Raw genomic sequence first — 14395 nt, 5'->3', positions numbered from 1 at the left:
AAAGCCACAATACACAGAATGGCAAGATCGTTAACAACACCAGAAGCAGTCACAAATAGGCACCTCGAGAAAGAGTGGAAGGATTTGGAAGAAAATGGAAAGAAAATGGGTGATCTACAGCACGAGGTGAATCTCTTATGTAACAGTAAGGAGAACCTAAGGGAGAACCGAGAGGGTTTGGAGGCTGAGAAGAACAAAGCAGAGTCAAAAACCAAGCTACCATTGAGCCTGGAGGTGGAGGCGACGCTGGCAGCTTCTGGGGTAACTGTGAGGGTGGACGGCCGCCAGGTCAGAACTAGTAGCATGTGATTGTACAGTTACGCATATAAGACTGTAGTTACAAACAGAACGCATATATTGCATCCAGTGTAGACAAGATTTGAAATTAGAGTAACAGTACAAACTTTGATAATTTTATAAATCTAATGAGAGCCAAATATAGTAAAAATCAACTGAAACTTCGTATAAATATTATTCAACAGTCAAGTAAACCAAGCCAGTACTGTGATATTAAGGAACCAGATCACAGAGACAGAAGTTAAGAGTGGTGTGTGTATGTGTGTGCTTCTCAGGTTTACAAGGTTGTAAACCGAACAATGGCGTGGGGTGACGGGTGGGTGAGGCTGCACGCGGGGGTCCACCTGCTGACCTTGCACCAGCGATCAGGCCAGGTCATTCGTGCCTCCAACTTTCTCACGTGGCAACCGGAAATCTCACGTCAGTTAGCCGCGGCGCTCAGAGACGCTGGAGAGGGCAGACTTCTGCTGCTACTGGCCACAGTATGTATCACCAGGCTCTGACTGTGCCACAAACAACACTCATAACACTCTACTAACATAAAATACACAGTTCACACACACACACACACACACACACAGTATCTCTCTCTCTCTCTCTCTCTCTCTCTCTCTATCTCATCACCCGTTTGTGTGTCCACTGCAGGACCGGCCTATCCCGACAGAAGTGGAGACGATACAGCCAATGTATCTCTACCAAGTGGCTTAGGTTGTCTGGTAGAGATTGTATGTAGGGTGAGAAGTGCTTGTAAGTGTAATTATTGTGTTGTAGTGGCTTTGCATGTGCGTGTAATCTGTGCACCAAGTGTAATTTAATCGGGCCGCGCAAGCCGACTGGGTGCAAGCATACTTCATAGCATGCGACACTGGTTCAACCACAGCACCCCCTGTGTCCACCAAAGCAGTATGTGGCCAGAAGAACGTTCCGAAAGTTTATTATTCTGGCGGGGCGCGAACCCTCGTTCTTCAGTGTGCGAAAACGCACACTTAACCACTGTACCACAAAGTCCTCACACACACACACACACACACACACACACACACACACATATATATATATATATATATATATATATATATATATATATATATATATATATATATATATATATATATATATATCTGGAGCGTCTGTGGTTCAGTGGTAGAGAGTGCGTCTCGCACGCTGGTGGACGTGGGTTCACTTCCCGCCAGAGTTCCAAAAAATATGGGAAGTGTTCACCGAGCCACTAACTACTTTGGCGGACGTAAGGGGTGCTGTGGTTGAACCAGTGTCGCATACTAGTATGCTTGCACCCAGTCGGCTTAAAGCGGGGCGAGTACATTTGGTTCACAGACTACACACACATCCAAAGCCACTACAACACTACAATCACACTCACAAGCACTTCTCATCCTACATACAGTCTCTACCAGACAGCCTAAGCCACTGGGTAGAGATACATTGGCTGTATCGTTCCTGCTTCGGTAGGGATAGGCCGGTCCTGCAGTGGACCTCAGCGGCTGCTGCTGCTGCTGATGATGATATATATATACGTATATATATGTATATATATAAAAATTAGAGTTATCTCGACCACGAAAAGATTAAGATATTAACACAAAACTGTAAATCAAACACGTACATGAATATCATAAAACAAAACAAACAGGAGCATTCGGTATTCAACAGCATAATACATCACATAACAATGGCATAATAATCATCCTTCTTGATCTTAACTGATATCTGCTGCACGTAGGTTCTCATAATATCTACTTATACTGACTGTCCTCGTTGGTTTCCCTCCTTTTTTTCCGTACCGGTGAGCAGCCGGAATTCACCTTGCACCTTGGCAAAGAGGTGGTGCAGTACCTCACCCATCTGGGCTCTCACTTCGCTGGACGGCTGGCGCGGGACGAGGCGTGGTGCCTGGTGGCGTGGCAGGGCGTGGGTGTCCTACACGAGACCCTCACCACCGCCCATCACTACGCCAGCAATGGTGACGCTCCACCCACCGCCATCACACTGCTCATTCCTAGGAGGCTGGGTGCGGTATATATAAAACCTCTTACGTTTAAGCTGTATTTAAGATTGTTTATTTATACTTTTATCCTCACCCATATGACTACCAAACACTCCGCATCCAAACTAAAGTGAAAGATACTGTACTGTGAAATATACGACAACAGTATTTTTTGACAGTTCACTGCTGTGGAGGCTTTTTTCATGGTAAAAACTGTTTAGGATGATATATGAATAAAGCCCCGAGTCACTGCATACTCCCACACTACAGTAGAGTGCTATCGTTATTCTAGCTGAACGCTTGGTAGTCTGGTGGGTAAAGGCACCAGTTGGAATGATGGCCTGTCTTGTGTGCATGGACCTGAAACTCCAAGAAGACGCCTGGAGGGTTTTCGGTCGTGTAATGCCAAAGAGGATGCAGGATGATCGATATCTACAAAATTATCATTCCGTACGAGATCCACTGTAGGAATGGACCATCTCTTCACTAAGAAAGTGAGAACAAAATGAACTCTTCCCAATTATGGCCATGCACGAATCAGGAAGGTAAATCTGTAGGAAGTGTGGTTCATATAACACTGGTAATGCCGATATGGCTATGATGGTGTGTGTCCGAGTCTATGAGCCCCATCCGTGTGTACCGCCAGGGTGTGAAGATATATTAGTATGTGAAAGGACAGGCCACCAACACCCACATGAACGTCCACCACAGCTTGATGTGTAACCTAGATTCAGGGCATAAACTGATCGGAAAGAAACTGCGCTACAACTTAGGCAGCCGTGGATTCATATCTAATAATCTATTAATAATTACCTGGACTTCGATACCCTCGGATCTCAATACTTGAGAGGAGGAGGATACAGAACTGGATATTATCAATTTCTTAGATAAGCTATGATCCAGGGTACTCCACAGCTAAGCAAAATTGTATCAAGCCATCTTCCCTCCCTCCCCCCCCACACACACATAATGAATTTACTGGCCTAACACTTCATCAGTTACCTGCATGTTACATATTTTTTTTACGAAGATGAACGGAGGTAGGAAAAGAATAATAAATATAAAACAAAATCCATATACCACGCTACAGATGTCCTCCATTTATAATAAAATTTGTAAGAGTTGGCCTTGAACTGCTGTGGGTTGCAGTTTGGGAGGAACTAAACTGGGGAAGCGAATTCCAAAGAAAGGCCGTTCGGGGAATATACGAATTTTGGTAGGCAGTAGTTCTGCAATATGGCTGTGTGGCGGTCAAGTCATGAGTTCTACCAGATGCCGGTGTAGCACAGAGGAAGGCGTGGAGAGGTGGCACAATGGATGCAACCTTGTCTAAACATTTGCAATAAATGTATCTGTAATATAAAGCAAGGAAGGCAACATTCCGTCTGACTTGTAGAGGAGGTCGTTTATTTGTGATTGTTGGGCTATCAATTATTTTTATAATTTTTTGAATTTTGCCCACCTGTTCTAGTACAGCCTCCCAACATCCATTGCATAAAGGTAAACAACACTTCAGCTGAAAGCGCAATTTTCATATTATCTGCTGCTGTATAACAGTATGAGGATTTGCCAGGCCCCTAGTTTTTTTAATACCATATTTTTATGGCTAATTCTACCCCATCTTATAAAAAATGGGGTGGGGTTGATGGAGCGTTGCATAAGACTTTAATTGTTGGTGGTTTATATCCAAGAGATAGTTGGGTTTCATTGCTCACGTAATGCCACTCAGGGATGAGTGAGGCAGATCATTCTCATCTTAAATGTCAGGACCAACTTGCCTAGCCCCGGGCTCCTACGCTCCTACTGGGGCAATGTAGGATTGGATGATGATGATGATGGTTCTATGTATGTTCTAAGTTAGATTCAGTGACTGTGGGAGAAAGAACCGTGTATAATTTTTCCACTCTTCTGTTCACCTCAATTTTTTTCTTGATCATCAGACGTACAATACATACAAACTTGTTGCATTGCTTGGCCTACATAAGTTGTTGCTCCTGCTGTTCAATCCCAGTCTCTCTGGACAGGCAGACTCGTCAACAACAGGTAAGCAACTGCTTCTGTAGGGCCTTTCCACAGTTATAGCACAATATACGAGTATACGCCGTGTAGGGATCCGGGGCCCCTTTGTGGCAGACAACGCCTCACCAGGGTCTGATCAGAATCCCTCCCACGGTGAGATGCAGATAAATATGAGGTTTAGCTCCCAAAAGTACATGGATGGAGTAATAAAAGAGGTACAGGGTAGGGCAGTGGATGTTGGAGTGGCCCTAGTGAGAGAGGGTAGTGTTTGGTAACTCCCTAAGTGTTGTTAAGTGAAGACGAAGGGGAGCTTCAAGGCTTGGTGGATGAGTTTGGGAGAGTGTGTAAGAAACGGACTCTAAAGGTGAATGTAGGGAAGAGTAAAGTGATGGTCTTTGAGAGAGTTGTAGTCAGTGAATGTACAGTGAGGTTGGATGGTGAGGAAATGGAAAATGTGAGTACGTTTAAATACTTGGGGAGTGTGATGAGTAAGGATGGAGGTTTGGAGGGTGAAGTGCTTGAAAGGGTAAAACAAGGAAGAAAGGTTGCTGGTTCCTTGAAAGTAGTGATAAGAAACAAGGAAGTGAGCATGGAAGTGAAAAAGTTACTATATGACAGTATTGTGATACCAACTCAAACGTATGGAAGTGAAGCTTGGACGTTGTTGGAAGGACACAAATCAAGAGTGATAGCAGTGGAAATGAGTTAATTGAGAGGAGCCTGTGGAGTCACATGGAAAGACAGGCTGACAAATGAGGATATAAAGGAGCATTGTGGTGTGGATGTGGATGTGATAGGAAACGTTAGGAGGAACACACTGAGGTGGTTTGGCCATGTGGAGAGGATGGAGGGTGAGAGACTGACGAGGAGAGTGTATGTGAGTGAGGTGGAGGGGGGGGAGAGGGATGGGGAGGCCGAGAATGAGATGGAGGGTTGGAGTGGAGAGGTATATGAGAGAGGGGGGTGTGAGTTGGGAACAGGGCAGTGAAATGGCGGGAGACAAGGCGACGTGGAGGCGATTTGTTTGTGGCCACCTCGTACGGGATTAAGGCGTCTGGCAATAGATAGACAGATGGATAGAAGTACCTCACAGATGCTCCACCCAGGGTCCACAGCGTCTCCATGTGAATGGTCCTCGTCAGCGATGCTTTCAAAGGAAAACTATTTTCAGTAATATGACGAGGGTCATGATGACAAAAACGTACAGGGAAAGGTAGATTCACGCCAAGGTCTACAATTTCTGCATGTTTTCAATGTGCTTTTTGTGAATGTACGAGGGGGATACTGTAATAATCATTCCCACTCGCATGGCAGGTAAGTAATACTTTTTGTATTTTTCTGGCTGTCCGCCTGATCACGTTCAAACATTTGAAAGCCTTAAACCCAGGAGTCTCAGTCTTTGTAGGACAAAAACTGTTCGTCATGCTATGTATTGAAGGTCAAGGTCACAGGTGTAGAAAGAAAAGTACCCCAAATCCAAAACAGGGTTTGTTCCCCATCTTAAGGCATTCTGGTTTTTGTTACTTCATTCCAGTTTTGTTTCACTTAAATAAAATTAGGAATAGTACTATTCTATAAACTTTACTTGCTCATCTCCCTCTCTCTCTCTCTCTCGTTAATTTTCAACATAATACCATGGAATTAACTGAGTTTTGAATATCAGAAACTCTAGATTTAAGCTCAGGCATTCTTAATGTCTTCATATCCAAAATCCATCCATCCATCCATCCATTGCCAGACGCCATGTATCCCAAACGGGGTGGCCAAGGGCTTAGAGTTAATTGTTTTACAGGGAGGGGCACTAATCCTCCACCAACCCCACTTGACAAGATACAATAGATCTGATTCTTATAATGAGCTGTGAAAGTGGTAAAGGATTAGTCATAAAGGTCTACTGGATTCTCGGTTTCAATCATCATAACCGTCTTCGGTTGCATGAAATAATCATTTTTGTTACACCAAAGACATCTCTTTCGAGTTTTGTCTACTTTCCTCTGGCTTCACGGTTAGGCTAGGCTGGGCTTCATGATAAACTAACCTAAACAACAAGGAGCATTCAGAGAGTGCAACACCTGCATCCTGCAAATGGAAAGGGATGAACATATTTTCCCCGGTGACTTGGTCATTGAACGATTGTTATCAAAATCGAATTACTTCATTCTTGCCTGACCCTCAACGCTTTCGCTGTTTGGTCAAAATCAGATCAAAATTGTTTGAGCTGACCTTACCCTCTAACCTCGATCTTTGACTTATTATTCTCACGATCAAATCCCTTATTACTTGTCTGATCCTGAACACATCCGAAAAGTTTAGTCTAAATCAGAATAAATAAAAATGTTTAACTTGGCCTTCCCATGTGACTTTCACCTTCGACCTATTGTCCTCAAAAACAAAAGGTCTGTTCCTCAGTCCCCCCACAAAGTTTGCTCCAGATCAGATCAGCACTGATTCAGTTATTCACATCACGCACAGACATACTACTCGAACTTTATCAGTGCCTTTTGATCTTGACCTTTGATTGAATGTTCTCAGAATCTAATTCCTTCATTCCTGTCTAACCTGTATCCCTTCTTTAACATTTGGTCTAAATCGGACAACAATTTTTTAGTTGATCTTTTCATGTGACCTTGACCTTTGATTTGTTGTTCTCGAAAAATAAAAAATTGGTCAACTCCTTGGTTAATCCTAAACCCTTCCACTAAGTGTGGTTAAATGTGGATCAAAACTGACTGATGCTGTTAACGTTCAGTCAGCTAAACACTCGGCGAGGAAAACAGTAGGCTACCCAGCTCGCATTACAGTGCGGGTGAGTGTAATTTACCTTAGATTTCTGTAGAAGTCACGAAGTTCAGTCCCAACTGCGGCATCCTTCTATTAGCAGAGGGAAAGTTGACTAAACTCGATTAAAAACATGATTCATTATCCCTTCGATTATTATGAATATCCCGTATTTGAATGTAATCGCATGGAGTTACCCAAATGCTGCAGTGCCAGTGAAAGGATTGATATGTGTTGCTACTTGCCTCCTATTATATAAGCCGACTGAGTTGTAGGCAAATGAACACTAATGCGAAAAACTAAAATGACACTGCTGAGGTTAAATCAATCTTTTCCATGGAATACAAGGGCATTATGCTTATCTTTTATCCTCACGGGATGTAAATACTTTTAAAATTTATATAAATCTATACATACATACATACATACATGTAAGATCAGATCACATACCCATGCGGTTCTAAGCTTAATAGAAAAATCCTTGTATTTGTACTGGACTTTAGGAAAATTTTCCTATTACAGAGCCACGGTGCACCTGGTACAACCAACTGAAATTGAGAGAACGAGCCCAGTTCTGCCGCCGATACGACGGCTACGGTGACTTTTGCAGGTGCTGGCAGCCGCCGTGGTCGCCCCGGCTGCCACAACCTTCCCCTCTGAAGCAGGAAGTAATCCCGGTGGCTCTGGTGACGGGTGGCCGCCTCCCACAGGTCCTGCGTCAGGTGGACCAGCTGCGATCTGGGCCAGGCGGCGTCGCGACACCCGTCATCATCTTTTTCGACGGCATTAGCGACGAGGCTGCCGCCCTCGCCAGCCTCCTCCAGGTCAAAATCACCTTCAACACAATCAATCCCGCGCCCAGAGGTCAGCTCAACAGCAAAATCTAGGGCATGTTCCATTACCACTTTTTACAGTAGTACTGATATACGTGCTGGAAAGTAGTACATTTTAATACTAACATTTTGTACTCATTACTGAATACATTTCAGATGGATATACTAAATTTCATTTTATTTCTCGTTCTCCAGGCACTACCGCCAGGGTCAATGAGCACATCAAATTCGCCCTTCAGGGTGTGTTTCAGTCTTACCCAGAAGTTAATTTCGCCATCATTTTAGAGGATGATCTTGAACTGGCACCAGACTTCATATCGTAAGGCCGTCCATCATACTGACATTATTGCAATGCAGGTCCATACATTTATTGAGAACTAGATTTTTTTTTCTCATATTTTTCATTTTACCATAAATCAGACAATCATATCAATGAATGCTAATTGAAGTACACATTGTGTTTAACTGGATTATAATGACAAACTACAAGTTTAGTTTTGTGAAAATATCCAAGTCTGCAGGTGCACTATCCGATGCTTCTAATATCGGCATATATCGCATTTCTTGTTCGTATTACTTGCTCACTGCAAAGCCTCCAAGACCTCAAAGAATAATAAAATATTTAGTGCATATTTAACATAATGAACATAGATTACTGTGGTACCGAATGAATCATTCATACAATAGCAGCCCAACCCTGACAACATTTCTTCCTCCAGATACTTCCATCAGACAGCACCCCTACTGAAATCTGACCCCTTCTTGCTCTTCATCAACGCCTTCAACTACAACTCGTACCCGCACACCGCCAGTGATCCATCCCGCCTCTACCGCGCCCACGGTATCCCCGGATATGGCTGGATGACTTCCCGGGCCGCTGCTCAGGAGATGCTGGCGGCCTGGGCACCTCTCAATCAGGTCAGGAGGTTAGCATACGATACCGGTAATGTAGTGAGATGACAACAGCTTATGGCAGATCATGTCACGCGGCACCACATATAATATGCAAGTATTAACATACAGTGAAAGTAGCCGGTTAGGCGACGATGGCCAGCTCTAAGCGGACTGAGCTTTGTCAGTGACTGGAAGTGAGTTTCGGTATGAAATGTCACTCCTGTATGGCAGTACCGAAGGACAACATCCCATCCAAAAATCATGGGCCTGGCGGATATAGCTCATGCATGTAAGAAGCACACTTGTAGTACTCATTAATGTCTATAAGCACACAAAATTTCATTTGATTCCATCCACCCACTGTGCAGCTTGGGAAACTGAAATTCGAAGAATGGCCCCTAGAGGTACAACTTGTAGGTGGCGCTGCCAGAGGCTGGAAGTGAGTTTCGACACTACATGTCATTTTTGTATGGAGGTAAGCTAGTGCAACATTCCACCCAAGAATCATGGCGCTGGCTTAATGATCTTCGGAGCCTTAGCATTTTGCGCGAGCATATTCGTGATTTTAGCTATTTTCACCGCTTTCGCATTTGATGACCTTTGACCCCTGACCAGGCCAATGTAGTACAGTCGTGGCCATAAATAGTCACCTATCCTCCCGTGCCCCGTGCCTCAGACTGGCTCCTTTATGCGCGGCAAGTCACACCCTAGTAAGAGGGGCTGAGAGGGAGGGGCCAGAGAGAGTAGGGAAGGTGGGTGGGGGGACGGGCGATGCTGGGGTGGGGTAATCGATGGGAGGGAGGGTAGGTTGGGGAGGGAGAATGAAATGTGAAGTTGGGGTCACATAATTTGTCTATTTCTTTCATTCAGGGCATCATACAAAGGATTAACTGTTCGGTAGATAAAACTGTATTACACCTTGTATTGTGGCGTCAGATAACAAACTTTAGATACGTGGTGATATCAAGGACTGGCTCATGACAGAAGTATACTGACGTGACAGATCACACATTAGTGCAGAGACATCGAGATTGTGTGGACCCAGATTGTCAACGCGTGGAAGCCAGAGAACGAGAGGATACGGGCCCGCCTCTTCCAGCACACCAAGGACGAGTGGGAGCTGTTCAGACGAAACCAGCAAACCATCAACAACATTGTTTCACCGGTGCCGCGAAGCCTGCTTGAGGTTTTTAAGGCATGAGACCACTGGACTACTTACTAAGGCGTTCTTTGCTGCTTTGGCTTGACCAGTGTCGGTAAACATTGACATACATATATTTTGGGAGTTTGGGTAGGATTTTGTTTCATTTTCCCTCTAACAGAATATGAGAGATACCGTTATCATATCCACCCATGAGCACAGACATCAAATTTATATTCCTTTTATGCACAGTTTTTTTAAGTAGCCTTTTCATAAAGAGATGTCATTAAATAATTATTGAACTGACATGATGGTGACTATAGACGCAATGTATACCACAAGGGTGATCATATTTACCGTGGACACAGCCATGTCAAAGGTTGCATATTATATTTAGTTCCAAACATTAATTACATGTAAGGGTAGAGGACGTTTCTTACACAAACATTACGGAAGTCAAAGCCATCCAGACTCCACTCTGCGTCTGAAGACAAAATACACGGATAAACACAAATATCTGGTTCCGCACTAATGTCTGATCTGTCACGCCAGTGTATTTCTCTCAGGAACCAGACCTTGATATCACGCCCATCTAAAGACTGTTATCTGACGCCGCTATACAAGGTGTAATGAAGCATTATCCGTCCCCTCCCTCACCCCACCCGAGCACCATCGTTCGTCCCCCCACCCACCTTCCCTTCTCTCTTTGGCCCCTCCCACTCAGCCCCTCTTACTAGGGTGTGACTTGCCGCGCATAAAGAAGCCAGTCTGAGGCACGGAATGCAGGAGGATAGGTGATTATTTATGGCCACGACTGTACACAGGTGTACATAGAAAGTTGTAGTACTAGTCAAATTCTATATACATGAAAACTTTCATTCACTTCCATCGAGCCACTTGGGAACTAGGGGGCATTTTTGAAAACCGGTACTGGTGCTAGGGACGCTGAGGTCAATCTTCACAGGGTTGCCACTCGAAAAACTAGAGGAGAGAGAGAAAATGATGACACACTTACGATAGGGAATGACCTCAGGATTACGCCTAAAGAAGTCAGAGCTTTCTGCGTCCATTAGCAATGCTTCTACAGCTCAAAACGTGAAAAGTACGACAAAAGTGGCTTTTCGGCCGTTGCCAGGCAACGAGTGGTTGTCTAGCAACTAAAACCTTGTGGAGACAACTAGGTCCTAGGCTGGTCATTGTGTCCATGTTTGGTTGGAATCGGTTAATTCTTAAGGGTAGAAGTGCCTGAACCAATTAAACAAGAAAGAATCCAAGCAAGAAAACGCGACTAACGATAAGGGCAGCATACGCAGGTCAACAAGTAAAGAAAATTACCCTCATATCGTTAATGCCAATCCTGAGAAAAACAGACTTCTTACTTCGTTCCCTATTAATATTTTTGATCAATAGCTATATCGCCGTCTATTTTGTTGCTTCTGTCTTATGACTGTAATGTATTTTACGAGCTGCCTAGTAAAGGTAACAGTTCTACTGGTTAGTCTCATTTCTTTTGTTCTCATGAAACAGCGTCATATCTTTTCTTTCTACATACTTTCGTCGTTTCAACTAATCCTGTGCACTTGTCAGACGGGTGCATCGTGGGACTGGTGGGTGAGGGCGCGAGTGATGGGGCCGAGGGACATGGTAATACCTGAGGTGCCTCGTACCAGGCACAGGGGCGGAGGGGGCACACACATCTCAGGCTTCGATCAAGTCCTCTTCTCCAGTCAGCCACTCAACCGGGATCCCAACATCACCCTGGACGTGAACAGGTGAGTCAGGAATCTCTCTCTCCATCATTATTATCTTGATAAGATATGAAAATTTTCTTTTCATTTTTTCTTTTCCTCTCTCAATCTTTTGACTGCTAGAATTTCTCTCGACTGAGCAGAACAAAAAAATCCTCTATTATTAGCCTGAATAAATACCAAAGCGCACAAAGTGGAACGAATGGAATAAATTCACTGGAATATAGCCTCACGAAATAATTACCAGCACTTAGTCTTACTACACGCAATACCCTAATGTTGACGGTGTGATGCATGTGTTTGTCTGTACCTGTGTGTCAGCGTGCAAGAAGGTGAATACGAGGCTCGTCTGCTGGATGATCTGAATTCAGCGCAGCTTGTGGTGCTCACTCGCCATCCTTGCGATGTCCTGCCTCTCCCTTTATATAAGGTCAGCACCCTTCACCTCACCACGTGGGATCATCTTGCAATAGCTGGTCATGTTCAGCATTAATACAGCCTCGCCCTTAGGAAATGCAATGTATTTTTTTAGTTTAATTACTTACCTCCCTTCAAACGTATTAACAAACTCACCTTTGCATCTCACAAGTTATACACCAACTGAGCAAAAAGATCATCGTAGTCCAGTAGCTCAAATATAAGAGTTCATATTCTCCCTAAACTGACGATAAACATCCATTACCTTTGACCTATCCTTGTTATTGCCTCCCACTCAGACCAACAAGACCTACGTCACATACATCAACCAGCCAGACGAGAACCATCACCATTACGCCTACGAGGTTGTCGCCACGGTAGGTCATGATATGTGTGTGTGTGTGTGTGTGTGTGTGTGTGTGTGTGTGTGTGTGTGTGTGTGTGTGTGTGTGTGTGTGTGTGTGTGTGTGTGTGTGTATGTGTGTGTGTATTTACCTAAATGTATTTACCTACTTAGAGTACACAGGATTTCAAGTAGGTTCGTGTTGTCCTGCCTCCATATCTACTCGTATGTTTATCAAATCTGTTTCTTATCACACGGATGTTCTTTGCTCATACAGTACTGTTTTAACATAATGACCAATCTTATCTGTTATCACAAAACTCGACTTCTAACCCGCTGGCTGGCAAGCGTTACCGTCCCAGCTCAGCCATACGGGCTGGACAGGCAGTGTATTTGTGCTTTTAATAAATACATATGGTATCGAATATATATATATATATATATATATATATATATATATATATATATATATATATATATATATATATATATATATGTATATTCTCACATCAAATTACACGAGAGGAAAGGAACAATATACTGTAATATCATAATTATCTTTTTGAAAAATAGTGACAAGCTGGGACAATATGCCGTCAGGACACAAAACTTTAATACATTCCTAATAATTATGTAAAGTCCTAACGTCCTTTAACGCTGAAAAAATCTTGTCTGTTGCCATGCCGTATTAGCTCTCTTCAAAAACCCCTTCACTTCCCCGTGACAGTGTCTAGGAATCAACAACAGGGACATTCACGAGAACCTGAGGATGATGGTCACCTTCCCTTTCTTTGGCAACCAAGTCTACCTGGTGGCGTGCCCCAACTCACCGTACTGGTAAGTGCCGGTCATGGGAAGGGAAAGACTTGGAGAGAGAGACAACTGAAGGAAGAATAAAAATCGAACACCTCTTATTTGTTACTTTAGGATGGATCCAGCAGGAAGGGTTAATACTCTCAGACTCTTAGGACTTGTTCTCGGGTAAATAAGATCGCCAGGCGTTAGTTGGAATGGAATACTAGGTTGCTCCGACCATAAGAGGGGTTAATGATTTAAGCATTGACCCTCAGGTTCCTGTAACTCACTGCCTGCCATATCTAGTATACTGGTGTTAGCTGAAGTAGAATACTAGAGCTCTCTCGACTCCGAGAGGATGAAGGAAGGAGCTAAATGAAATGCTTCACCAAAACCCATAATTCATTTTATACTTTTTTTTTACTGGGATTGCCTTTCATTTCAATGCCTAAGTCTTTTAATATGTAAATATTGTATGAGGCAAAAAAAAAAAAAAAATTACAGAACTGGACAAGGCAAAATGAAGATGAAAACCTGCAATAGTTTCGATGATGAGAGAAGACTGAGGATGGGAAGAACCCTGTCCATTCCCTCTAATCATGATCGCCTACGTTCCATTTCTTTTACATCTCCCTCTTACCTCCACTGATCAGTTCCTAATTGGCTACATTTAACCCTTTCAAACCCATGACGTATCTTTCTTCTTAATTCTTGTGATTTACAGATGATTTAATTCACCTTTGGACAGATATTTCTAAGTGGAGGAATTAGGTACAGTATAGCCTACAATGTTTTTCGCTACAATGCTTTTCGCCGCAAAGGGGCGCTCATAAATTGAATACAATTGTCTGGAGGTAGAAAGGCTACACTAAAAATGACACCGCTTTCGAGGGTTAATTCTCGCCTTAATTTTCTCCCACCAGCAAACCCGGTCGCGGCAAAGTGATCTACACAGCCACCCGAGATGACCTGGAGTACGCCAAGCAGAGCGCGTTACTCCGGCCTGCCCTCACAGTCTCCTACGGCCTCAGGACTCAGCCACAGGACCCCAGCCTGGAGTTTTCCTTAGAAAATCGCTTCCTGGTCAACTTCACCATTGGAGGCGTGAAAGTGGTCGATTCGTAA

General features: G+C 43.7%; 1 protein-coding gene across 1 annotated transcript; it reads left to right on the top strand.

Moving 5' to 3' along the window:
• The first annotated feature begins 596 nt into the window (after positions 1–596).
• LOC145412157 (protein O-linked-mannose beta-1,2-N-acetylglucosaminyltransferase 1-like) lies at positions 597–14395 on the top strand. Its single transcript, XM_080282092.1, has 10 exons — positions 597–779; positions 2110–2326; positions 7622–7934; positions 8102–8251; positions 8652–8850; positions 11555–11739; positions 12037–12145; positions 12432–12509; positions 13203–13312; positions 14194–14395. The coding sequence occupies exons 1-10, from the start codon at positions 597–599 to the stop codon at positions 14393–14395; spliced, it is 1746 nt and encodes a 581-aa protein (XP_080138218.1).

Source organism: Coenobita brevimanus, chromosome 92 (genome assembly GCF_032717465.1).
Source record: "Coenobita brevimanus isolate Jiangsu-jjx chromosome 92, ASM3271746v2, whole genome shotgun sequence".
NCBI lineage: Eukaryota > Metazoa > Arthropoda > Malacostraca > Decapoda > Coenobitidae > Coenobita > Coenobita brevimanus.
This window is presented reverse-complemented; position numbering and strand designations above follow the sequence as displayed.

Excerpts from the sequence above, each read along its gene's own strand:
- LOC145412157 (XM_080282092.1), top strand. The coding sequence starts at position 597 with ATGGCGTGGGGTGACGGGTGGGTGAGGCTGCACGCGGGGGTCCACCTG. Across the intron at positions 780-2,109 it reads TTCTGCTGCTACTGGCCACA|CCGGAATTCACCTTGCACCT; the intron begins GTATGTATCACC and ends ACCGGTGAGCAG. Across the intron at positions 2,327-7,621 it reads GCTCATTCCTAGGAGGCTGG|AGCCACGGTGCACCTGGTAC; the intron begins GTGCGGTATATA and ends TTCCTATTACAG.